The 26,230-nt window shown below is 46.3% G+C and overlaps 1 protein-coding gene and 1 long non-coding RNA gene across 4 annotated transcripts in view; one reads left to right on the top strand and one right to left on the bottom strand.

The window, feature by feature from the left end:
* Nucleotides 1-26,230, top strand: part of LOC138068702 (uncharacterized) — a 124,513-nt gene that overhangs the window by 32,040 nt on the left and 66,243 nt on the right. The window lies entirely within an intron of this gene.
* LPAR4 (lysophosphatidic acid receptor 4) lies at nt 1,239-21,741 on the bottom strand. Of its 3 annotated transcripts, XM_068956659.1 has the most exons (3): nt 20,801-21,395; nt 15,257-16,413; nt 1,239-8,861 (listed from the first exon to the last, which is right to left on the bottom strand). In XM_068956659.1, the coding sequence occupies exon 3, from the start codon at nt 8,706-8,708 to the stop codon at nt 7,662-7,664; it is 1,047 nt and encodes a 348-aa protein (XP_068812760.1). In that variant the 5' UTR covers nt 8,709-8,861; nt 15,257-16,413; nt 20,801-21,395; the 3' UTR covers nt 1,239-7,661. The 3 variants fall into 3 exon arrangements, with proteins under 3 accessions (XP_068812760.1, XP_009685935.1, XP_068812761.1); XM_009687640.2 differs by lacking the exon at nt 15,257-16,413 and having other exon boundaries at nt 20,801-21,741; XM_068956660.1 differs by lacking the exons at nt 15,257-16,413; nt 20,801-21,395 and adding an exon at nt 14,054-15,217.

The following is a 26,230-nucleotide window of genomic DNA, read 5'->3' on the forward strand; positions in this document are numbered from 1 at the left end:
CCTTATTCCTGGAAATGAGTATTCTACTGCACATGTTCTCTGCAAGGCAGTAAGGTACAGTGACAGGGCAGCCTATAACTTTTAATGTAACAATGACAGAACGTCAATATTATAACAGGATTACAAGTTTTTTCCCCTTTTATGCGAGTGATCTTTGTAAAGGTATCTTCCAGCCCAAGATTCGACAACAGCTGTGCAGTAGCAGCAACCTCAGCGTGGCATCTCACTGTGCTGATCTGTTGCTGAGTCGTGGGACACCAGTATTTGAAGCACTTTCCCCAGTTCCCCTATTGCAGCTAATTTAATTTAGCAAATGCAATATCTTCCCTGCCTGTCAGCTCCTAAATCAGTGTTGTCCAAGTGTGACGTGCTGTTCTCTGCCTTCTTGTGCAGGATTGTTGGAGGTCTCAGCGCTGACTTTTGCAGAGTTCCTTTTGCTGCCAGCATGTTTCCAGAGATAAGATACCCTGATGCCAGCTTTGGAAACAGTACAGTCCTTCCAGCAGGCAGAAGAGATTGAGTTTAATCTTTTTGCCATTAGTATGAGAACGCAAACTTTATGCCACTGTTGAGTTTGAAATTAAGTGTAACAGCCAAGCCACCAAATCTAGAGAAATGTTCTCCTTTTCCCTTAGAAGATATCTGTCCTCTCTTTCTTTTGGGATTGAGTGTGCTGCCACCCCAACCTGCTCTCTAGCAAACCCTTCCAGCAAGGCACCAGAAACAGGCAGGAGTCAGGGCGACGGAGGGACTGCAGACACGCACGCCGAAAGGAAAGCAGCTGGAGGAGGCGCGAGCGGTGACAGAAGGGTGCTACGGCAGCCCGGGGTCTGACTTTCTTATCCTGTGTCAGTGAGAGAGATGGGACTTCAGGGAAGTAAATTCATTGAAACAGGTTCTCTGGCAATTGCTCTGGCCTCCTCATCTGTCTTGTTGTGGTGTTTGGACGCTGACTTTCAGAAGCGATCTAGTGAATGACTTCAAAGGAAGCATTGCATGATTCCGGAGACATTTGAGGTTAATGACGTGCTGCCACAGGAGAAGCAGGGGATATTTATATAAAACAACAAAAAGGGAATGACTAGTTTCCCATACTTAAGGTTTCCAGGAAATTCTCTGTGTGCGACGGATGCAGTCAGAGTTTCTCAAGAGGTCTACAGAAAACCTTCAATTTAAATATTATTCCAGTTAATAAGTGTATTTATAGAAGTCAGAATAAATGAGCACACTCACATATAGTGTTTTTCCGGAAAAAACTTTCCTTTTTCATTATGCACATGCACACACACATGCACACGCATATAGAAAAGAGCAAGCAGTGCAAAACATGCATGTTGTTAACTTCTGTACACTGTTTACATTGGTCAAATCCCACAGAGAAGCTAGCTCAGGATTTTCTTAGGTACTTGACAGTTAAGTATTTTGGGAAAACATACACACAATGTAACTACTTGATCCTAACAAGAAACCACCTGACTCTCCTTTTTTGTCCCAGTGTTTTAGGTGTGTCTGTGGGTCCTGTTGCTTTTACATGAAGAGGTGAAATTTTAGAATTTGGAGAGAACTGCCAGCGCAGTTAAATGTTATTTTCAAGTGAAGTGACATATTCCAGAGAAAAACAGAAATAGTGCTATGCTTTCCTTTTTCTTCCCCATGAAGTGTCTGTTTTATAGAGGCTAAAATCACTGCATTACGTGACAAGCTTGAAAGTCCATTTGTCTGTTTTCTGTCCTGCCTTTCCCCTACCCCGGCAGGTTCTAAAAATCCACCAGCCTTTTTTCCTGCAGGGAGACCACGGGCAGGCAAAAAGCTCTGCACAGACCCAAGTCAGCTCTGCGTCCTCGCTGCCTGGCATCCTTCACGCTTCTGCCACTGCAAACTCGCTGCGTTTCACATCCACAGCAAAAAACTCAGTAAAGAATAATTCAAACCTTTACTAATACACACATATATATCGACAGAACAAACACGAAAGAAAAAAGATTTCAAGAGCTGGAATCAATGCCTAGAGAAAAGGAGGCTGTGCCAGTGAACATCAATAGATTTCCAGTTAGTAGCAACAGTACGTCTTTGATCGCTGTTTTGGGAAGTAAAGACCATGTTTTGAGTAGTTCTTCCTCACTTCCTAAACCCTGGTTGAGTGCAGCATTTTAAGGCTCCCATGAACTTAATTTTCAAAATAAGACATCTCTGTAGCACACCACCTCGTGGGTGTTCAGAGTTGTGGTCCTTGGGAGCGTATCAGAGACTCAGCGCACAGCTCATACCCCAGAAGGACTGTCAAGTGAAGCCTGAGGTCAGCATTCAGAAGTTAAAATTCCAGCTTCCTGCATTAGCAGGGGAAAAGCAGGGCTTGGCCTTCTAATCTTATGAAGACCAGCTGTGCCTCTTTAATAAATTAATGCTGACAAACATTGTTTATCTACTCAAATGGGGACCATTTGGATCATATGTTCCTGGAGCAAATCATACCCTGAGAGCTGCTTGCAGCCCATCCTTTGGGATCCAGCAAAGCTCTTGGCTTTCCCTGCGTTCAGGGTTATGTTTGTTCTGGAGGGGCAGTGACCCCCAGCCTGGCTTTTGGTGTGCCGACAACAGCCTGAGAAGCGTGGCGTGGGCTCTCCTGACCTGCCCCTGAGAAAGATGGTCACGTTTGTGCACCCAGCTTCCGAGAGGAGCTGCGGGAGGGCAGAAGCAGCTGTCCTGCTCCCAGCCCACGCGGCTCTGCGTGTTTTGCTTGGGCTTCTCAGCCTGGGGCAAAGACAATCTGAGCATCTCTGTGCGGTGCCACGTGGCGTGCTGCGGCAACCGCCTTAGCTGCTGGACGCACAGCTAGCACTTCTCTCCGTTACCTCGTGCATCCTCTTTTTGCTTTCTTCACGTAGAGCACTGAGTAGAAACTCTTTCAGGGAGCCTGTTGGTGTCTGTTGCTGTTCCCTGTTCTGAGACAGGGTTTCTAAGACGGTCGTTTCCTGCCTCCTTTTATAGCCAGTCCACCCACTGGGAATGCCGTGGAAGTGTTACCGGGGAGTTCTTTAGGGACACAGGGCACAGAAGGTGGTTAAAGGTGCTGTGTAGTCTTACTATATAGATATGACAGGTCCCATTTTATTTTACCAACTGTTTGTCAGAGGGCAGACTCCTCTCAATGGCATAGCAGATGTTGTCTGGATAAAGATAGAGGGCAGGGTCTCGCCCTCAGTCACCCTTGCAAAACCACAGGGAGGACTCTCAGATGTCACGGGGCTGTTTTTAGAGGGACCTAAAGGCTGAATCCACTCAGCAGATCTCCAAGACGGGCAAGGGTAGTAGGAACGGAGCGTTCCTTTCTGACGAGGAGCCAGCGCGCGACTTTCTGTACGTGACCTTCTGCTGCCTCCTTGCCCTTGCAGACCATCTCATAGATGTGAGCCTGGGTAATTCCCACTAATTCTACAAAGACAAGGAAGATATATGCTGTCACATGAGCACTTGGCACCTTTCTTCTGATGTAGATCCTCTTCTTTTACTAACGAAAACCCACTGTAAGAGGAGGCCTTTCGTGATGACTGTAACACAAGGCCCTGCAGGACAGCTACCATGCAAACTGGTAGACTGGCACTGGCATTTTGTAGGGATGGGCCTATGCAAAGGTGAGCTTGAGCAGAGGTTTGTGTGCTGTTTTCCAGGGCTTCAGCTTTCCAGCATGGCAAAGCTTTGCAAAGTGTGGTGATGAGCTTATACTTGCATGAGTCACTCGAGGGGAACTGGGGAATGGGAGAAGTGAGCTAGCTGGGAGCAGATGAAGTCCGTGATTAATGCTGAACATACAACATCTGAGAGGCCTGCTGCATCCTCTCTCTCAGCTTCTGCTAGATAAAAGTACTGGTGACTTCTTAATTTGATTTTTTGCATTTAAACTCCTGCTTCTGGTTTGTACTGTTTGCTGACAATAGCCCTTTGTTAGACAGGGGAGTAGAAACACTCAGCTGCACATTAGCCAGAAAAACTGTGAATCCACTTTTCATTTACCACCATCGTTCCTTCCAGCTTGTCTTGACCAACACCTGAAAATTACTTTTCCTCTCTCTGAATGCATAATTGGTTATTTATATACAAACCATACAGCATTTACTTGGTATACCTGACCTAGAAAAAAGATTAGTCAAGAACTATCCTACCAGATGTGAGTGTCAGTCAACATATGATCTCCATATAATTTATAAGGTATTAAATTACAAAATAATGAATCTTTTCAGTTAGCATTTTGGCGCATGATGATAGTGTTACATTTTATGTGAGAATATCAACCACAGCTCTTGCCCCATAAAACTGCAAACAGAAATTTGTAAGTATTGGCACTAGTTTCACTTAGAAAAAGACAACCATTATGCTCGTATTACAGTTAAGCTATGTATGTACAGCCTGGATGTTGTCCAGTCACACAGAGTTCTTTCCCCCCTCTCTTTTAACATTTCCTTAAGAAGGCTAGACAGTGGTTTCTAGGTTGGGGTTTTTTTTTTTCTTCTTCTTCAAATTTAACTAGAGGAAGGTCTGTGGCGCATAGAGCAGAAAGTCTTCCAGCATTCTTGCAAACGAGATGTTGCTTTGTTGTCAGCTTTGATGTGCTGGGCCAGCTTCTGTTCTCGCTTGCCCCAGAGCAACGAAGCTGCCGCCGTTGATGAGAGCAGCCTTGTCCCAAGAAGCTCCCAAACCCTGCCTGTAACTCAGGCTCATCTTTCCGCTTCTTGCTCGCCACAGGAAAGCTGCAGCTTTAAGCAGGAGATTCACAAGCTGGCAGTTAAGAAGTTGCCCACTGAGAACCAGCTGGCATGTAAACAAGTTTCTATTCTCTCATTATAAAAGTGAAGTAAGAAGGATTTTTGCCTCGGAGAACTGCATTAACTCATGCACCATGTATTTTTCTTGCCCGTAGGAAGAGGGTTTGAAATGCATCTTCAACACCATCATCTCCGCTTTTTAAAGTATCCTCTCCGCTGCTGCTCTGTCTGCCATCCCTAAAAATAGCGCTCTCATCCCTCCTTAAATACAGCTGTGAACAAGCAGATAACGGTAGGGCGCGAGCTGGGGTGCCCCCTTCTCCCGCGCAGCGTAGGACGCGTCAGAGCTGTTAACGGCTGCACAGACCCCTCTTCTTCGCTTGACAGCGCTGGGGTGTGAAGGACGGGGTGCTGTGTGTGGAAAACCCTGCTTCTATCAGAGCTTGTAAAATCCTTCTTGCCTCGCCTTGGATTTTGATCTGAAGTTATGGAAACAGCTTCTTTGAAAAAATATACATTTTACGGCAAGTGTTGAAACAGGCCCATCAGCCAAAGGAAGTGGGGATTTTAAAAAAGCCTCCTAAACTGTTCAGTTTTGGGCCTGTACTGAAAGGGAAGGAGGAGCGTGGCACCGCCTTCCACTTCGCCTGAGCGTAACTGGCTGTACTGAGCGGCAGGGGAAGGCTCGCGGGTTTACCCGGGAACGTTTAGCTCGTGGAGGAGGTAGGCAAGAGGACCAAGCTAGCTGAAATGGGGCGCTGGGGCTTTATGCTTGTTGGGATTGCGGCATAGGCGGACAGGGAAGCGTGTTCAGCACATACCGATGCTTCTTAAAACACAGTTTTAAGAAGTTTCTGCTCAAGGTAAACTTTTTTCTGGCCGCTGACAAATTCATGGTGCTCTAGTCCTGCCACGTGGATCTCGTGTCGCCCGCTAGCCTGAGTGATCTATGCCTGTTTTCACACTTCTTTTCTGCCCCAAGGTGGATCAGTTGTTGGCGGAGGGTTTAATATGCACGTGAGACTGGCTTGGGAGAATTTGGCTGCAAGTTTCTAGTAAATACAACGATAACTCAAAGCTGAGGTATAATGGTTTGGCTGCTCTAATACTTCCTGCGTATAATGAATTTATGATATACTTGTTCTCTGCGATATATGCCAAAAGCCAGGGGCACTATGTAACCAATAGTCATTTTAGGGCTAAAATAGAGTGACCTCTAGGGCCTGTCTTAGGCTTGTTAAGCAAATAACTTTTTTGGTTCAAAGTGAAAGTAGTGCTAAATAAATATTCCCTTCAAAGCATAACACTTTTTGCAGCTGAGTTCTTTTCACACTTTTAAAAACTCCAATTGTTTTGAGAAGTAATTTGATGTGCATTTGATGTGTAGCACTCAGTATTTCATGAGATTTGATCTGAGAGAATTAAGATAAGTGGTTGAGCAGAAGGCATCTGTTCCATTTTTTGTCTGTCTTTTATTGCCGATATAGCCCTAGAAGCAGCTTTATGCTGTCCAGCAGAAAATGTATATCACCGATGTAACAAGCAGTAACTTCATTCATTTCCATGTTAACTTGGTTACCTCATTTACATGTCTTACACGGAAGAATGAATCAGCCAGTTAAGGTCAGTATAGCTTCTGTCCCTACAAAGGCTGCAGGAATGAACCACTCAGTAAAACGTAACAGCATACAGATAGTTAACTTTACATATATAATCTATATCTATAAAAGGAAGTGCAGGACGTAATAAATTAATTGCAAAACAAGAAAACACATTGCTATGACTTGACTAGGAAAACAGTGCAGCTAACTTGTTTTACTTATTCCTCTTTCAGAATTTCTTTCAGACCTCTAGCTTAATTAGTTGACTGTGTAGCGCCAAAAAAAAAAGGCAAACAATCACTTACAAGATCTTCTGCTAATTGGCAGAAGATTAATTCTGCTAATATGACACCAGTTGTCTATATCCAAACAAGTACTTTAGCAAGATCAGCACACTGTGGTTCTTCAGTCCTTCAGTTGCGTACAGTTCCATATAAGAGATTTGGCCTAGAAAGAGCTCTGGGGTTTCAGGCTCTCTCTTTAGCTGACTTTATAGTCCAGCCCTTACCAGAAATAGCCACATATAATCTCCTGGGATATAAAAACCCAGGTGCAAAAGAGCCGTAATGCACTCTTTACTTCTCCCTAGAGATGGCTTTTAAAATAAAGGCAGCTTAATCGTACAAGAATGAAACTCAGTTCAAAATTGCTTCATTAATTATTCTTTTTTCTTCTGAATTTTCGTTCATATCAGCAAGCAACTGTTTTGCCTTCTTTTCAAAACAGAATTATTTACACTCCAAACCTCTCCAAACAATAAATTTAAAATGCCTGTATCTACTAAAACCAGGATGTGTACTCTTGCAGTGAAATAAAAAAAAGCCAAAGCTTTTATTACACCTTTTTTAAGCAAACATACATATTGTGTGAAGTTATTGAGTTAACATATGGTGATTCATCTCCAGAAGACATGAAATATTGGCAGATATCTCTAAGAAAATTAAATTCTATATTTCCCAACTGGTCCCAAGTCAAATGCTGGAAAAAATGCCAAATGTTGGCCTCTTGTGATTAAAGAATCTGTTCCATTCCCTCCTTAGTTGGTGTGTATGTTGTCACCCATTCATAATCTCCAGAGAGATCCATCTGGATTATTATATCTCATGTTCTGAAATGGAGATGCTTGTTGCATCTGATGGAGCAATCCCATCGTGAGCGAGCGTTTGCCCACTCGTGTAGTTTTCCCCCATTAACTTTTCTTCAGTAGCACCATGTGTGAAGCCACATTCTGAAAGAACTATTTTGTGCATGGTGTTAATGAAGAAATGAGTGGAGGTTAACTCCATGTGTAAACAAGTCACTAGAAATGTGATTCAGATGTCGGATCTCCCCCATTCGTAATAGCCTGGTCACTTATTTCGTCCCGTGGCGCTGGTAGTGCAGTCTTTGTTAGAGGTGTTTCAGTCTTGAAAAGAGAATCCATTTTTATCTGGGTTTTTATGTTGAAAGACTTCTGGAAGGATTCTGATGTGAAGTAATAGATGAATGGGTCAAAGCAGCAGTTCATTGTTGCAATGCACAACGTGATCGGGTACATTGTCCTGGCAAATCTCTCCAAGGAGCAATTTGCTATTGCTTGGGACCGCACAAGAGCGTACAAGAAGAGTATGGAATTGTAAGGCACAAAGCACACAACAAAAATGGCCACGTGCACAATGATCATTTTCAGTACTTTCTCTTTGTTTGTCCCAATCTGAGACAAGGTGGCAGGTTTCCGAAGAGTCCTGAGTACTAAAGAAGAGCACGTAAGGTTGAGTAGCAAAGGAATTATGAATCCCACCACTTCAATAAATATAGTGATCTTGGACAAGTAGGTTTTCCAGATACGTTTGGAGAAACCTTCAAAGCAGGTTGTGCTGGTGTTAGAGATATTGGTTGTGGAGAACAATGAAGCTGAAATTCCACCACTGAGGACCAGTATCCAAACACCAGCACATACTATGGCTGAATTTCTCCTGGTCCTAATGGTACGAGATCGGAATGGATAGACGATAGCAAGGAAACGGTCAACGCTAATGCAGGTGAGGAACAGCATGCTCCCGTAGATGTTAGTGAGAAATGCTGTACCGGAAATCTTGCATAGACTGTCTCCAAAAGGCCAATGCCGGTTGAAATTATAAAAAATTTTAAAAGGCAAGGTGAACACAAACAGCAAGTCTGAAACAGCCAGGTTTGTCATGAAAATGGCTGTTTCGCTTCGCATTTTCATACGGCAGCAGAAAACAAAGAGAGAGGCACAGTTAGTAATCAAACCGAGGATGAAGACCACGCTGTACACAGCTCCATACAGGTTGTACTTAAAGGAATCATCTGTCAAACAGGTATGATTGTTGCTGTGGTTTCCCATGCCAGGTTTGTGATGTGCTTCCGAAGAACCTCAAAGTCTATTTCAGTGACATCCATAAAAAAAGGTAGTGATCTCTTTTCTTCCGGAAGAAACACATCCCAGGAAGGGGGCTTGACACCTTGCTACCATGAGTTTGTCAGGAGTCCTTTTGTCCTAAAAGAGAGACAAATAGAAGCCATCAGTCCCGCAACCTACTATCTTTTAAAGCATCCGTACAAGAGAGCATTTATTGTTTCTTTTCCAAAGGAATGGACATGAAGACAAGACCAGTAATTAGTTTACAATGCAGTCTTTTTAAATTCTCCTATTATTGGAACTTTTCAAAGTTGAATACAGCAATTACTGAACTCAGCCTTTCCTTTCCCCTTCCCCTTTGCTCTCTAGTCCTCCCATTGGAAGAGAGAGGAGGACTCCACATTGGAAAGGTTTTTCTGAAAAAATTTTAGCTGGGGTTGGCCCAGTGTATTTGGAAAGAAATTAAACCATGAACCCACGATCTTACTTAGGTATAGAATAAGTCTGAAGTATTGACCTGAACATGTGCTGGGAGCAGAAAAGAGTGGAAATTTCTAATCTTTGCCTTTATCTGTGCAAAAATAACTGATGTAGTTTTACAACCTTTTTTTAATGAAAAAGCTTTAAAAAACAAACTTTATTTTGGCAAACTACTGCTTTGCCTTTTTTCTATTTGAAAATAGGAACATTCCAAACACAAGTTTTTCAGGGTGGAAAAACTGAAATGTTGCATTTCAGAAATGTTCGCCATAAATGCTTTCCAAAATTAAATGCTTGCCACTTTTCAAAAAGTTGGAGGAGGGGTTCCTTCTAAATTTCTGCAAAAATGGTAGTATTTTGCAAAGCATTTTACATTCCCCCCCCCCCCAAAAAAAAAGTTTTCAAAAAGGGACTCCCGTAAGTTTTTGACAGTTTTACTTTCCCTTCTCTTTGTCAAGGTTCAGAAAGAGAAGTCTGAGAAATCTCATAAGACTTTGTCCCAATTCACGAGCTTTGGAGAGGTGTATAGTTGAAGTAAGCATACTGTTTATTGGAAATAAATGCTTTTTGAACTCTCTTGATGTTCTCTTATTGCTATTCTAAGTAGGTGTTTTTAAGGCCTGTAAAAAGAAGTGGTCAGAAAGTCTCATTAATTGGAGAGAGAATAGTTTGTAATTTGCAACATGCGCAGGGCAGCTGGTAGGCCTTGGAAATGAGGAGCAAAGTTGGGTAGCTAAAAGAGGGACCTTTTGCACTGTAAAACACAGCAAACCACATATGAAACAAAGTTTGCGTCCTCTTGCAAATTTGTAATCGAACAAATGTCTTAGTAACTAAAATTATGGAGCAACGTAGAGAGATGAAGCCACTGTGAAGAACTGGATCTGTTCCAGAAAGTGGTCCTCTGACAATGCGGTTTCAACAGCAAACGTGTAACTGAAAATGTTTGTGCTAAAGGTTGAAATGGCAACATATAAACAAACAAACGAGGGAAGAAAGCGTGGAATCAAGACAATTTGGGATACAAAACGTCTGATGAAATTTAAATGTTTTCCATATGTTTTCCTGCTAGAAACGCTTACGCTGACAATCGCTCTTGCATGCGGGTTGTCAGTGAGTCAGCTGGTCAAATGTCCAATGCTGCGAAAGGCGTTATGGTCGCAGCTTTGCCAAAGGAAAGGTGCAAGTCCTGCCCTCCTCACCTGGCAGTGCTTGGAGAACTACAGACCTACTGCACACCTTGCAGAAACCAGTGCTGTGAGCCAAACGGCACGCAGCAGCCGTCCTTTGCCCTTCTAGATGAGCTGGGTGTAGAGCAAAATAGCAGGAAGGGAGGATCCCCAGATCTTACTTTTCAGAAAGATGACTTTCGAATGACTTGGATCTTTTGGCATCCAAAAAGATGACTTGGAACTACACTTATGTGTGTCCTGTCAGAGGGGTTCGTGCATCAGCCTCGCAGCAGGCCCCGGCAGCAGCAGGGCTGGGGCAGGGAAGCGTTGCCTTTTGCTGGTCCCTTATTCGGGCTGCCGTTTGCCGTGCACGCCTCGAACTGTTCAAATTCACTGTAATTTCTTCAGAAGATTTTGCTACGTGCCCTTCAACCCATCTAGCAAATTCTCTCTTCGTTTTAATTGCGTTTTGAGTTACACATCAGTGATGAGCTCTTGCATTAGCAAACGTTCAAATCAGAAGTAGACGTGCTTTTATCTGATGGCTGTTGATTGCATAGCAAGAACAACTGAGATCAAAGCCCACGTTCAGGTTTTTTCTAGAGCACATGTAAACAGACACTTCAGTATGCGAAGCGAACGAGCAGGGGAACAGATCCACGAGAGGACTTGCTAGGTAGGGAGGAAAAGGCTCCTCAGTCCCCTTTGGGCTTTTGGACACATCTTCTCTGTGTTTTTCCTACTAAATTTATGGTAAAATGAACTTTGTTGTGAAATGATAGAAAGTAGCTTAAAGACAACATTGAACATTCAAACTTTTAAGTAATAAGATCTCAAAGGTACATTTTCCTTGCGTATGAAGTAATCTAAATAACTGGAGTCTCAGCTACAAGTTGAAATGCCCTTAGGTAGGACCTTAAAACCGGGTGCAAAAGTGCACATTAGCTCCGACAGAAATAGTTTTGCCTCTTAGCAAAAAGAGCCTCTTTTGCCTCTGAGCTTAAAGCTCAGCCTAATACATTAAACTCATGGCTTGTTACCCCCTGTAGTAGTATACGAGTAGTCGTATACAGAGAGACTGCACATTATCTCCACCAGGATTTTTTTTTTATGTTTGTATCGAAACGTAACCTCAATAAGTAGACTTTCTTCTTCTTCTGCGCGTCAAGCCAGGTGTGCCACACTGTCCTGGTCCAAGCCTCCTAAGGCTGGGCAGGCAGGAGAGGGCTTGGGTACTCCTCTGAAGCTTACACAGCCATGCGCCTGCGAGGGGTATGGACACCCCACTTTCCAATCTGTGCACCTAGTCCAGGATTTTGGCTGTTCCACAAAACGCCGCCTGGCACAGCACGTTTCTGGACTGCTTTGAAATGCTTAGCTTTACTGCTGGTCTGCGCCAGCGGCCTGACCCAGATACTGCCTTACGCAGGAGAAAAGATGCTTGATCGTTTGATGCCGTCTTTCCTGCTCTGCATCAGGCAGCCACAAGGACAAACAGCAGGTTTTTCTGGTGTACGCGTCCATGGGAACTGCCTGCCAGCAACTGTCCAGCTAAGTTATGGTCTTGAAAACGTAGGCCTGTGCTGTTTGCCTATCTAACGCTGAGGTGTTTAAAGAAGCTGACGAGCTGCTTTGAAACGGAGCCATATGCTTTGAATTCTGAAGCGGGAGCCTACAGATTTAGCTCTCCGAATGCAAGATTAATTTTCCTTCCCTTCCAGTAAGAATTAAAGCAGCCGGATGATCTTCGTGTATCTCACGGTCACCGCTGCTTTTGCTCTGCTGGTGGAAAAACCTCTCGCAGCGCATTTAAAATGCGGCGTTAAATGACCATAAACAAAATCACTTCACAGTTCTGTTTTTCAGGCAGACCAAAACTTGAAATCCTGTATCTAAAGTGGGGAGGGGAGGACTGTACCCAGCTGGTGTCGGAAGGGGCACCGTCACGGAAGACGAAACCAGCTACTATCTCCTCCCTTGTAGGAGGGCTGCCGCAAGGCAACCTGCAGCGGTGGGACGTGCTCGCGGTGCCCCGCTAGGCTCCGTTCTGCAGTGGGGTTCGGCAGGGCGGCTGACGGCGTTTGCTCTCCCCTCCCCTCCCTTGCAGAGAGCTGTGCCTTCCTCCATGTACTGGAAATGACGGAAAACTTCTGTTTCTGCGCAAGGTGTATGAGCATCCTGTTTCCAGTTCTTCCCCTCCCTTCTCCTTGCGCCCCAAGAGGCCTTCAAAAGAGCCAGGGTGTAGCTTAATTCGGGCCAACCAGTTGTATGGAAAATAAATGCTGCAGGTAGAGAGCACATTTTAACATCAGATGCCGTAATTGTGTTCCGTGGCGTTGTGCCTGTTTCCAAAGGTACATCCTTATGCTCCGCAAGTCCATGAAACCAAGGCCAGAAAGATCACAGTGTGCGTTTTGGGGCTGATGCTGCATCTTAATGTTTTCTTTCTCTCCTCCTTGTTTTTAATAGGAGATGTGAGATGAATGTATCCTTATTAGTCTGACTGTGTAGGGCATCCTGTGCGTGTGTTTACTGAAATAACTGCAGGGGCAAAGCTGTTTCATGTCAAGTCTGCGCCTGACCAAATGAAAATCTTTCACATCTGAAAGACTTCCTTCCAGATTACCGCTACCTGTACCCACGTTATCTCTAAATCAGGTGACAAACAGGCTTTATAGGTGACGGTAGCTGCACAGAAGCCAAAAAAATGGACAGACCAAAAGGTGGGTTTTACTAGCTTTGGGGGTTTTCTCTGGGTTTCGTCCAGAAACGTCTGTAGGTTACGGCAACTCTTGTTGTGTTTTGATACAGTCTCAAACCCTGACCTTGAAAATAAACAAGTATTTTCCTTGGGCACAGCATGCACTTTATGCCTTCTCTTGACAAGAATTACATTCATAAGAAGGTTTTTACTTTACTGCTATTCATGCAGTTGTACGACGGTTGTCTGACGTATAACACGCTGCCGTGTACCGGGCCCACCTGCGAGCCCGGTGTTAGGGCTCTACAGCCACATCCGCTATCATTTTTTCAATTTCTTTTTTTATTTCTCTCCCTCATTCTATCTTAATTATGTAGGAGGTCCAAATAAGATTTTTTTGAAGATTTTTGTTTAGATGATAATTCCACATAAGGCTACAGGACGTGGATTCTTCTAGGCAGAGATAAGTACTATATTCAGGTAAGCCTATACTGTAATTGTTGATAGACTCAAGATACTTTTTCTACATGAAAAAGTAAAATTTTTTGACCAATCTTTGGTATTGCTAAGGAGCCATCGTAACACCAGACTGATCATTTCTAAAGTCCTACCAATGTTCATTGGAAAGCCATTTGAAAACGTGAGTTCAAAGGAAGCAAAGCAGCAATTGAAAGCGCAGCGATACAGTCTCACCATTGTGTTTGTGTTCCCGACGGCTTTGCCGGTCTTGCGGTATCTTGGTGATTACAAAGGGATCTCAGCTTACTAGTTACCCTTTCTTTTCTCTAGAAGTTTTGCTAGTCTTTTCTAGTTGCAAAGCGAACTTTGAGAGTGTTAACTGGAAGCAGTTTTAGGGAAAAATGTTGCAATTTGGAGGGATCTGGTGTTTGGGCTTTTCCCTTTTCCGGGCTGGCAGGAGAGTGCGTGCTGCATAGCAACGCCGACTGTTGTCCCAGTGCCCGGGGGTGAGGGCTTACCAAGCGCTGTAGCTGTCCCGGAGCAGGAGCTGCTAGTCCGATTTCTGCCGTCTGCTGCTGGAGGGGAACCGCGCTTGCAGGACTTGCAGCTTGCTTTTCGTGGTCACGGAGTTTTGCTTCGGCTCTTAAAGCGACCACCTTGCACAGTTGCTTTGAGCTCTACATCTCCCCTTTTACTTCTTGCGGTTTTACAGTAACCTTTTCCTGCGTTGCTTCCCCGGTGTGGAATGAGCGGGAGAAGCCAACGGGATTATATAATGGGAAACAAAGCCGCTGCCTGTAAACAAAGCACTAGGGACTGTAAAAAGTGACGGAAAGTGCAAATGCTTTAATCTCTTTCATTTTACTAATCCTAAGTGATGTATTTGAGAACAGTAGGAAAGAAGTAGACAGAAGTGTGACTTTGAAGTCCAGCAAAGGTTTCTGCAGCTTCAAAGGACCATTCTTCCCTACGGTTTGTCAGAATGAATGCCGAGTCCGAGCGTGGGCAGAAGGGGGACGTTTTCTGACGGTTAGCATAGAAGACGGGCAGAAAGGCCCTTATTCATGGCTTTGACACTTATTGTGCAAGGATCTTCAATGCCAATGTTACCTTGATTCCCCAATATTTACAGTGCGTCTAGTAACATCTCCCACACCTGGTAGGAAGGTGAAAGCATGAGTCACTCGTGATCCTTTCAGTCAATCAGATTTTGCCATCTGGTTTTCAAAGTCTGTCAAATCCTCTTAGGTAGAAGAAAAACAAGTTCCCAGCGCTGGGCTCCGCAGGGGCCAGCGAGGCATTTCCCTTTGCCTCGGCCACCGAAAGCGCCCCCAGGAAGCAGCCGGGGCTGGTGGACACGCGCGGGCCCCCTCCACTGGTGGGTGCTCTGGGCTTCCCAGCCTCACGGACCTGCCAAGGGCAGCAGCTCCTTTCGGTTGCCTGGAAGAGGGTGAATGAATTGAAGCAGGACCCCAATGTAATTCTGCTGGAAGATGGAGCTGGGAAGTGGAAACCTGAGCCTATCGGACCTAACCCTAAAGGCCTCCTCTCTGTCTCTCTCTTTTTTTTTTTTTTAATTGGTCAGCACTGCCGTTGTCTCCTAACTGTCCTTTGAGACCTACAAAGCATTTCCTGCTCATGGTGACTTCTCTGTGCTGTATCTGTTTTGTATTGAGCTAATTAAAATGTTTCCTTCTGAAGAGAATAGTGAACTGACTTACCCCATATTCAGCCAGTGCTCCTCAGGGCATGACTCTCTCTTTGTTTTCACTAAGAATGTCTCTCTCCATTTACATCACCCGTTTAACCCTTGCCGAGCTTTGGCCTGCCCATCCACTGCGGCCTTCCGAGAGGCGAAGCTACGGTCCCGGAATGATGGAATTCACCCCAAACTTCCCCCAAACAGCTGTATCTTTTGGCTTCTCTAAGAAGGACCTTTTTTAATTTGCAAAGGAACTTCAGTCGGATTTTGGAGTATTATGAGAATGCTGCCTCTTTTTGAACCTCAGGTCTTTTGCTGATGGGACATCTCTTCTTTATAATAGTATTGCAAGATCCCACAGAGATCATGGTAAGAGAAGATTTAGATGTAATGAAAAATTGATGAAAAACAAAGTTACACTGTTTGAGCCAATGCTTGAAGGTTGTTTTCACTCAGGAATAGAAATTGATGATGGAGGTAGCGTTGTCTTTGATGTAGTCCAGTTTATTTACAAAGAGTGTTTTAAAAAAAAAAAAAAAAAAAGGGTAAGAGAGTGCCGTTGCCCTGAATACACTCAGGAATCTAACAACAGGAGCCAGTTTATTTGCTTACGGCTCCACAACCCTTTCCAGGCAGCATTCTGCCCCAAAAAGCATCCTTTCTTTGCTTCCTCCGACACAATTTCCAGTGGTTCTTTGGTGCCGTCTTAGCTTCTTGGCTCCTCCTCGTTGCCGGTGCCTGGCTCTCGCGGGGCGCCCCCGGCCCCCGGAAGCCCTCCTTTCACCCAGCCTCGCACGGGGCCCTCGCTCCAGGCTGCTTCCTTTCTCCAGCCCCTTTGCTGAAGCAGCAGAGGTGAACTTTCACCTCTGTTTATCCAAAAATTACAGGCTTTTTTTTTTCCTCTTTGCATACGTTAGCTTCAGCCAGCTTCCCGCCGGCCCCCAGCACGGTGGCACAAACGCCCGTTTCGGCTCTCGCCAGGTAAAGCTCGGTGGCAGGGAGCTGCGGCTGGGTTTCCTCTTGGTGCTGGGCATGTTCTCCTTGCAGCGAAGCCGGTGGAGGCAGGCGGCGATGAGCGCTTTGCTCGGGTGCTCAGGACCTCGGAGGATCTGTGCCCAGCATTGCTGTACCGGAGGGACTTGATCAAACAGGGCTTGGCTCTTCAGTTGCTTTATTCTGGGGGGAAAAGGGGAGGTTTGAGTACTCTCTTCTCCCAAGAGTTTGGGCAAGGTTGGTGCAGACAGGCTGAGTTTCTCCTCCCTCGTGGGCCTGGCCTCGCGAGAGCGGCAGATGTTGGGTGCCCTCCTGGACTGCTTGCGCGTCGCCAGGACGAGGCCACTCATCCCCCCGTTCTGCGGGGCACGTGTGTCAGCAAAAACGTGTGGCTGATCTGGAGGCACGGCTGGGGTTTTCATGCCATCTCCCTCATCGCCCTTCTTGGGAGAAGCATTAAGGTCTTGAGAAGTATTTAGAGGTGTATACCGAAAGCACGTGCAAGGAAAGAGAACACGCAGCTACAGTATTTTTCAGTAAGAACTGCAGAGAGTAAAGTTGTACTAATGTGTTAAAATAAACTTAGAATGACTTCACAATGCAAAAATGCAAAATCAGAGACAGCGAGTGATGTTTCTGTAGTTAAGTTTCATAGAAAACATTTCTAATAATGACATGAGCAAAAGGGAATCAGGTTTTGGCATGATATGAGGTGTGCGGCTATGGAAATGCAGTTGATTTCTATTTTCCCTGAAAGAGCAAGTGCGTGTTGTAGTGGAAGATGGTGCATTATCTGCAGGTTGAAAAATTAAAAGGGGAAAATATTAGGTGGAAATAACATCTTCAGTTGTGGCTGTCTATGGGCAGGGTAGGAATTTAAAATATTATAAAAGCATATTATATACAGAGAAAGCAATGCATTATGTTGCTTGCATGCATCTTTGTCCCCGGGCTCGGGGCTGATGAATGCCCTTCAATGTGACTTGCTCAAACTTGCCAAGATAAAGAGGCTCTGCGTTTTCTACAAAACAAAACCCACCCATCACAGATAATTCAGAAAGCTTTCCTTGCAACTGGGGTCAGGTAAGGTGAATTTGGCTCTGAAACCGTGGCTCTTTCCCCTCTTTTACGGGACTAAATTCAGAAGATGATGCATTTGAGGAAATCTTGTAGAGCCACTGTCTGCTCCTGTGAACAAATAACTCTTCTTTTCAGGGAGAGAAGTTGCCTTTTGTGAAAGGCAGCGGGCTCCCCTTCCCTGAGACTAAATCAGGTCCTTATTTACGGAGGAGGTGCAACATGTGAAGGAGAAGAGGGAGTCTCTGCACACACACTTGACCTGGAAGGACCTATGGAGGGCTGGACGCGTGCTCCAGGAGCCGTCCTCGCTCACTCCCAGCCCTGCTGCGCGGGGTGGCTCCTGGTGCCTAATCTGTGACCGTGGAGCGCTGCGCAAGCCATCAGTCTGAGCCGTCCGCGTACACCCGGCCACCAACACTCAGACAGCGGTAAACAGAGGCCCTGACACTGAAATAGGCTCTAACCGGAGCGGACCGTAGCCTGCACAGATGCATCGCTCACACCGGCGTAATCAGTCATCCCACTCACAGAGACAGGGCAGAAGCAATGTAGTTTGTTGACTCGAGAGATCTTAAATTATTAATAAAATAGCATTTGTGAATATTTTACGCAGAGATCTCTCTTGACAGGCATTTCTTAACCCTCGCAGTGCTCCTGGGAGCTTTGCTGGGTGGCAGCTACGTGCCCGCCCGGGGTGAAGGGCTGGCGCAGGAGAGGTGCTGGATTAGGGCATGCCAGGTAGCATCCGAGTGCAGGCCTGGAGCACGTCTGCTCTAAGTGGCCACCACACTGCAAGCGTCCAAAGCGGTGCTGCAGTAAAGGGGTTTCCCAGACTGTTTTGCCACATACCCTTTTTTCCCCCTGGGGAGCAATCTTCTCCCCCTTTCTGCCCACGCAGAAGCAGTGTAGCCTGCGCTGCTCCCTTTCCTGGGGCTGGCCTGGGGTGCGGGGAAAAGGGCCTGAGTTCCTGCTCCTGCGTCTCAGCTCCAGGAGGGACGACCGTCTCCCGGCCGGGAGCACGTCTCTGCCCGGGCACAGCTAACGCTGCCATTGTTGCTTCTCAGGCACTTGGAAGGCACTGTTGTTTCTCTCATTTTTTGGCAAATTGCAAAGAAAATGAGAGTGAGCGGGTAATTGCATTCGGGCGTTGGTTCTGTCTGTCTGTCTTTGTATGAGCCGAACTCCGAGCTCCAGAATTTGAAAGACATTGATTTTTATCAACTGGCCTAACCCCAGCCAAGGAGGAGTGTCATTTTTTACTCTCCGAGGATTAAAGTGAAATGCACACTGAGTTCCCTCTCCCTTCCTCCTTCCCATGTTTTTCAGGACTTTCTTTTACATTTAAAAGGCTTTGAACCCACCAGAGTAGTAAGGTTAGCTTCCTGCCTGCTCTCTTTTGGCTTTCAGAAGACTAGTAAGAGAAAGAAGATGAAAAAGTGCAGGGGGGGGGGGGGAAATATCCTTATCACCGACCCGAGAACTCTGCACTTCCCCTCCCCTAGGTTTACTGTTCTGTTTGTGTGGGGGGACAATAACAGCAGATACAATCATCTCCTCTCAAAAGAGTAAGGAGCGTTATTAAAAACTACAAACTTTTCTCGCAAACTGTTCTGCAGTGGACTTACTGCATTAAGCTGTATTTCTTTCAAACAGCTGCATCTTTAAATGGCTTTAAGCGTGCCTCATTCATTCTACTTCTGACAATAGTTTTTCTATCTGCATATAGCTGCATGCAAATTTTCTTGTGGAGTTTTGCAACCGGGTTTAAAAGGAGTAGATTTTAGCTATAAATGAAAGCCAAAGTGATATTTTAAAGTTTTCAGTATAAAAATATAACTTTTTTCCCCTGTTTTTAATATAGTTTGTAGCAACCAGCTCTCTTGATCACAGTACATGAAACTGAAAACATATTATTGTAAGCTGAAAGTCTCAGTTCTTGCCACGTTTATCTACTACCATCTCTTAAGCTTGCGTTAAAGAGCGTCTTTATGATATTGACTTCAAGTACCAAAAAATCCCTCAGCAAGGGACATTTTCCACAAGTCTGAAGCAAACAATAAGGATGGAAAAATCTTTAACTTGTCATCCTCAGCGACACGATGAGAAGGATGGTGTGAATTATGATGATTCCCCCTGCAGCGGTTCGGACAAGTAGCTCCTACAGTAATTACTTTCCAAAAACTTGGAGATCATCGTTTTCACTTTAAACAGAAACATCCACCTCTTCCATCTAAATCATACTGTCGCTCAAGGAAGAGGAATGAGATCTGCCTGGATGGAAAAAACATTGCTGATCTCTGCTGCAAGGAGCAGCTCCAGCCAGACGACCGGATTTACACCGTAGCTTTGTCCGAGCTGGCGGCTTTTAGAAAACGTTAGAATCATTTTATTTTATTTTTTTCCTTTCCCAGCGCTGACATGAAACGCGGACGGCTTTATGCTGACTTAGCAAGCGAGGAAGCAGACTCACCCAGGCCCAGCGGGGCGAGCGGCTTGGCCGGTCCCGAGCGCCCTGCCAGCCCGCGGGCACCCGACCCGAGCTCGAGTCAGTCCCACGCGGCGGAGCGGCGCGCTCCGCGTTTGCAAGGTTTCCTCTTGGAAACGCAAAGCGGCCGCGGGTTAGCTCCGTGCCTTTGTTAGGAGGGGGGAAAAGCCGCCCAAGGCTGCAGCCATCCCGTCCCGTCTCAGGGAGCGGGCGGCGAGACCGGGCCCAGCGCCTGGGCAGGGGGGCTGCGCGGGGGATCTCTCGGGGGTCTCCCCAGCCAGCGCTCTCCATTGGGCGCGGGCGTCTCACTCGCGCCTGATCCTGATCCTGATCCTGATCCTGATGCCGCCCCGCGGCCCCTCGCCGCCCGCTCGCCAGGCTCCTTTCCCTTAAACAGCAATGCCCGGCGCAGGCGGCTCTCGCCGCTCAGATTTAGCAGCTTAAGCGCAGCCTGACAATGGCTAAAGCTTATTTCCTGAGCAATTAGTTGGCAGGCGCAGGCTGCGGGAGCGTGCTCGGAGCAGGGGGCTGCGCACGCCTGGCGCTGAGCGCGGGGTGGGGGGAAAAGGCTGTTTAAAGCTCAGGTTTTCTTTTGCACAGCTGTAACTAGTTTTCCTAACAGTTAAAAAATAAAGAGCAAAGAGGCGAGGGGAGAGCTGGGGAACAGGAAAGCGTTTGATAACGCCTGGGAGCCGCAAAGCAAAGCTGGGTGGAAAAATCAGGCATCTTTCTAAGCTGAGATTTAAAGAGGCTCTTTTGCAAGCGTTCTCCTCGGAGCGAGCTCAACAGAGCGGGCTCTTGTCCTCCCGCAGCTGGCAGGGAACGGCTGGGGTTCCTGCTGGAAAGCCTGCAGGCTCTCAAATGTTTACGGGCATGGTTACACGCAGCGCCTGCTGCGGAGGAGCGCCCCTGCTCTGCCTCTGCAGCCCGTCTGGGAGCTCCTGCTGCCCCTCGGTGAGCCTGCCTTCCCGCAGAGCCACCAAGAGCTGCCTTTTTGTCTCTTACCTTTGATATTAGCCCTTCGGCTAGCAAAGAGGATCTTCTGGCAGCAGGGAAGGGTTTATCCGCCGCGGCTTGTTTATGCAGTGGAGTGGTTGGTGCCCTTTTCTTTCTTTTTCAGCTGCCTCTGGCTCCATACGTTGGAGAGCCCGAGCCTGCTTTTAAAGCCCAGCCTCCCCGCTAACGTGCCTCGCTTTCATTGTGTTTGCTTCTCCTTTTCCTCCGCTCTTTTTGGCAGTTCCCACAGGCAGCCAAGGCCAGTAAACAACTCATTGTGCGGCTGGAACTAATGTTATTCCTTGGGAGAGCGGGTGATACAGCCGCCTCTGTCTCGCTTCTGCATCACGCCCAGCTGCCGCGGGCTTTTATCCAGGCGATTCAAATAACTTCCTGAATATCTCATGTAACAGCCTAGCTCCAATCCGCAAGACCTCATCCTCCGAGGGTTCATGCTTCAGATGGACTGTGAAACGCTAGTGCGGGTTTGAATTGAAAAGGATGGAGGTGCAAAATTATTATTATTTTTTTTTTTAAGCTAGCATTGATTGAAAGATGAGAGGAAAATTTGGATCCCTTAGGAAGGGATGGCCAAAACCTCTGAGCATGGCACTCATGTACCAATGTGGGTGTTGAGTTTGGGGGCTGGGGGAGGGCTGAGGATGCAAAACCCACCAGCCTGTCTGGGCAGTCAGTTTGCGGCGCGTCAGTAATTCCCGCAGGTCCCCTGCCCTGCTGCGGCTGGAGCAGGAGCTGCCTGCCCGCCTGTGTGCCTATCGCGGGACGTCAAGGGCAGCGTGGCAGCTCTGAGACGCCGTGCCCGCTGTCACCGCCGCTCTGCCCGCAAAAGCGGGCACTTGAGCACGGGAGCGTGCAAGACCCCGCAGGCCCCGGGTAGCTCCTGCCTGGAGCCAGCCTCTGTGCTGGCTTTGTGCTCCAGCCGCCGGGCCGGGCCGGGCGGGCGCAGAAATTGCCAGCTTTTGTCCTTCCTTCCTGAAAACTGATACCAACTTGCTGTGAGCAGAGATCAGCTTTGGCCCTTTATGGCTTGTGGGGATTTTCGTGCTGGCTGCATGGAAAGCCTGATTGCTCTGGTGTAATGCAACCACTTTTCACACTTCAGGACCCATTCTTATGCGACAGAGAGAGCGCTCTCAGCAGGGACTGGTTAAACAACAAGTCTGCATTTGAAATCACTCTGCTTAGGGGAAGAAGTGGGGTTTAAAATGGTTGGAAGCTGGTTACGCTGCAGTGATGATACAGAGTAGAAGGAGGACGCTGAAGCCCTTTGTGGATTCACATCTTGTGTCTGAGGCTTCAAAGCTATCAGCCACTCCGCAAACCCGTCAGAAATTGGACTGGCAGTATTTCTGCTGAAGTGGGAATAGTGGCAAATTACTCCGTGAGGAATAAATAGAGGGTACCTCTTAAAACAAAAGTTCTGTGCTTCCTGCAGTATTTGGTCAGAAAGTGGCAGTTTTGCCAACTTTGCTACCATTGGAATTTAACCAAACAGATGTACTTACGCAGGCTGTTTGCTTTCTCTCTAGAGCTTTTGGTTTAACTAAACCCTCCTAACAGAAATTTTCGGCTGTGGTGAATTTCAAGGGCTCTCGAGAACTCCTCCTTTGATGTTACCTGCAGCCTAACAGGAGACTGGGGGTGGTAGCTCTGCCCCTGTGGAGTCCTAAACCCTTCTAGTGGCCCATGGTGTCCATGGAGTTCAGAAGTCCTCTAGTGAACAGGTTATTCAGTCACCTTCCATTTATAGGGTTGTCTTTAAAATGCAGCATCCTTTTGCGCTAGCCCTAGCCCAAACCTAGAAGCTGGACAAGCAGAATCCCTAGGGTTGACCCATGATGCTATTCTCTATCTTCTAGAGATCAGAAAGAAACAAGCTGTTCACCTTTGGCACATAATAAGTCTTTGCTGTTAACGGGAAAGAAAAAGCCTGCAGAGCAGCATATCCCTGCTCCCCTCCAGAGGACGTTTCACGCAGCAGTACCCACATGCTTTTGCCCTGCTCCTCCATGCCTGTTTAAATAGGCCAAATGCTGTGCTATCAAAGTACTCTGTATATTTTCTTAAATAAATAAAGTATAAACATTTCCAACAAAGTACCCTTAACATAGGTTTATTTACCAAACAAGAAAAAAAGGAGGTGGCTGCCTCTCCTCTTGGTTACAGTTACAGGCGAGTGTTTTCTTTAAAATGGAAAAACAATGAAGAGACTCCGCGGCTCTTCATCTCGCCTCTCTGCAGCAACTCGTGTGCTGTCCCCACCCTGATCCCATGGCGCTCATCTTAGGCTTGGGACAGGGTGGGATTCAGTGAGCTCTCCTGTTAAAACATTGGCCGTACATCAATAATCTCTAGTTATTTTGGAAAACAAGGCACACTGAACTGCTATCTCGTCGGGAAGCGTGGCTGCTGAGAAGGCATAACATGTTTAAGCAAAAATTTTACCACCTGCTTACACTGCTCAGATTTTCTGCTTGTACATTGAAACTCTACTGATGTGTGACTTCTGCGGTGTTGCTCATCGCCCATGGTGTCAGTGGTCAAATATCAAAGGATCAAACCTTGGCTTTTGGATAGGCGTGTGCAATTTGCATTGATTTCAGCCAGGCAGGAATATCTGAATTTAAGGAAAAACTTTGCCCACAGGAGTAGTATATTGTATTTCCAGATGATTAACACTTAATTCTTATGTTGTCAAACGTACTCAGTATTTGCAGTCAATTGATGCCTCATTGTGTCACGATTCCTACTTCAGGGCATTTATGAGCACTCGAAAAAGAGCCAACAGCACCAACTAAATCCAAACTGCATAAATCACTATATGTGATAGAGATATTGGCTTTTTCCCTTCCTCCTCTATTTGTTGGCATTCCTTTCTTTGCTTTTCTACAGAAGCAGGCTTAATTTGTCATTTGGTAGCTAAATATTACATGGCTTGCGTGTATCAGATGGTATGAGACTTTGTGGAGCTCTCTCCCGCAGAAAAGAGCCTATGAACAAGCTCCAGCTAAGGTGCAGAAGTCAAATCACCGTACGGTCAAAATGAACCATCCAGGAATGGCTTGATGGCATTACAGTGGCATAGTCGCCCTGCTTAGGGAAGCGGGTAAGCCCACCTTGCCAAGATAGTTCCCTTACGAGCTTACAAACGCTGTTGCGTTTAGAAATGTTGGCTGTCTGCAGTATAGCCTTATGACGTCTGCATTGTTTGCTCATTCCATCGGGTGTGCAGCTTCTTAAGGTCTCGTGCTTTTAAAACACCAGTTTTAGCACTACAGCTCCCACCCTACAGCAGCTCCTGTGGAATAAGGTTAATGTTTGGTGACCCCAAAGGAAACATTTGAATGATTAAACCAGAAGGTTCAATTCTGCTTGCCCAGAATATTTCTTTTAGATGTTCCCCAGGAAAGCTAAGGGAAAAAAGTCAGTAATGCTGACATTTTCCTGGAAAAAATGTCACTTTACAGAAACCACACTCACTGCTGGAAAAGATTCTGAAGGAAAATTCCTGAGCAGATCTAGCAGGACCCAGCAAGAGCTCACTAATGCTGCAGTGTTCACTGATGCTTAATGGTTTGTCAGTGTTTCCATTTGAAAACCTTTTTGAAGCATTTTATAACATGGCCATAAAAAAATCATTTTGGAATCAAATGGAAATGCAAAGCCTCAGCCTGTTTGTTTTTTTAAATATGCTCTTGGAAGGACTTTATTTAATCGTTTTAAATATTACAGATAGCTGGTATAAAAACATGAGTGTCCAATTGAATCGGTATCCTTGCAATTTTAGGAAGGCTTCATTTGAAAATTATATGTTTTGTTAATTTGCCAGCACTGAAAGTTCCATTACTTTCCAATCCAAAATACTTTTTGCTAATAAGCGACGGGATATTTCTTCTCCAAATGTTTATTCAAATCAAACCCTTAGGGGTGGAGGGGAAGGTGGTGGTGTGCCAGCCGAGTGACTGAGCATCCAGAAGGTCCCCATTGCTTCCAGCGCTGCTGACAGCTTTTTGGTGACGATAACCGCCTAAAACATTAAATACAATCCCTCAGTTCATTAAGGAGTGGATTAACTAATTAATCTTTGATTTATTTCTCTGACTCTTAGACCCATCAAAGAGCAATCATTTTCCTTCAGATGAGTCCTGAGGGCCTTTCTTTACTACGTGCAATTAACTGGAAGCAAAGGCATTAAATTATGGACTGCTGAAGAGTGTTTCACTGTACAAAAATAAAATAAAAACCTGTGCTTTGCTAGGTCTGCCGTACAGAACTCTTCAGTGGCACCAAACGCCTGGAACTGAATATTCCTCCAAACCATGCATTTTTTCCTAAACCTTTGCTTTTCTTTGCTATGTAGCGTCATCAATAAGCTAAGCGAAAGTCAGTCTTTTGGACAGTGTCTTCTCTGGGCCTCAAGGCCCGTCTGTCTCTCTTTGCTTTCCATGTTTTGCGGTAATTTACCTGGGCTCTTCCAAGTGTCTCTCATTAGTTTCAGTCTTTCAACTGAGAACGGATTCATTTTGCAAACTCCCCTCTCATTAGTCATTTTCCCCGTAAATGTGGAGCAATTTCCAATTTTGCATGACCAAAGGTAGCTCGTAATGTCGACTCACTTCAGAAATTGCATCCAGCATTGGATTAACTCAGAAAAGTTTCTTCAGGCGGGAAACACCTGATTCTTCCCTCCCTCACAATTATTGGAGAAACTGGCAACGTCCTGTTTTGGTGTGGGCTCTGGACTTGCTGATTCTTTTCACCCAGTTCAAAGGGAGTGTTTTTTAGTTCTGCGTGCTTCAGCGGTCCTGCTTTAATAAACACGGGGTAACGGAGACCCTTGCTTGGACAGGAGGCACCAGTAATGCAGAAATCCTATCCCCTGGATAAACGGAGCAGGTGTTTTCCAACAAAGCTGCTCGGCTGCCTCTGGGGGACGCTGCCAGCGCCGGCCGAGGCGAAGCCCGATTTCGGCGCTGAGCAACGTCGCTCTTGTCGCGTTGGAGGATGATGTCTGAACGTGTCCAAGGCGAGGCTGAAATGGCCGCCTTTGTCCTCCTGTCTGGGGGAGCGGAGCAGATTTTAATGAAGGACAGGTGGGACTGAGTTGTTTTATTCTCTTTCTGAACGGCGGCGATAGTCAAGCTTTACCGCTGCCCCCCGTTGCGGGCCTGACGGAGGCTGTCTTGGTTCAGCAGGTATAGCTATAGGTTATTTTCCTGGAATAAACTGGAGTTTCAGCAGACAGACCGGGAAGGACTGAGAATGAAGAGCTCTGATGCCGGCAGCGGATACGGCGGCTGGCGGCAGGGAGCAGCGGGCGATGGGAGCCGAGGGCGGCCGGCTTCCCCGCGCGGCGGCCGGCCACAGGTTCTGCGAGGGCAGCGGTGGAGGCGTGTTGGGTGCCGACAGGACAAATCC

The sequence above is a fragment of the Struthio camelus genome, chromosome 11 (genome assembly GCF_040807025.1).
Source record: "Struthio camelus isolate bStrCam1 chromosome 11, bStrCam1.hap1, whole genome shotgun sequence".
NCBI classification, from domain to species: Eukaryota; Metazoa; Chordata; class Aves; order Struthioniformes; family Struthionidae; genus Struthio; species Struthio camelus.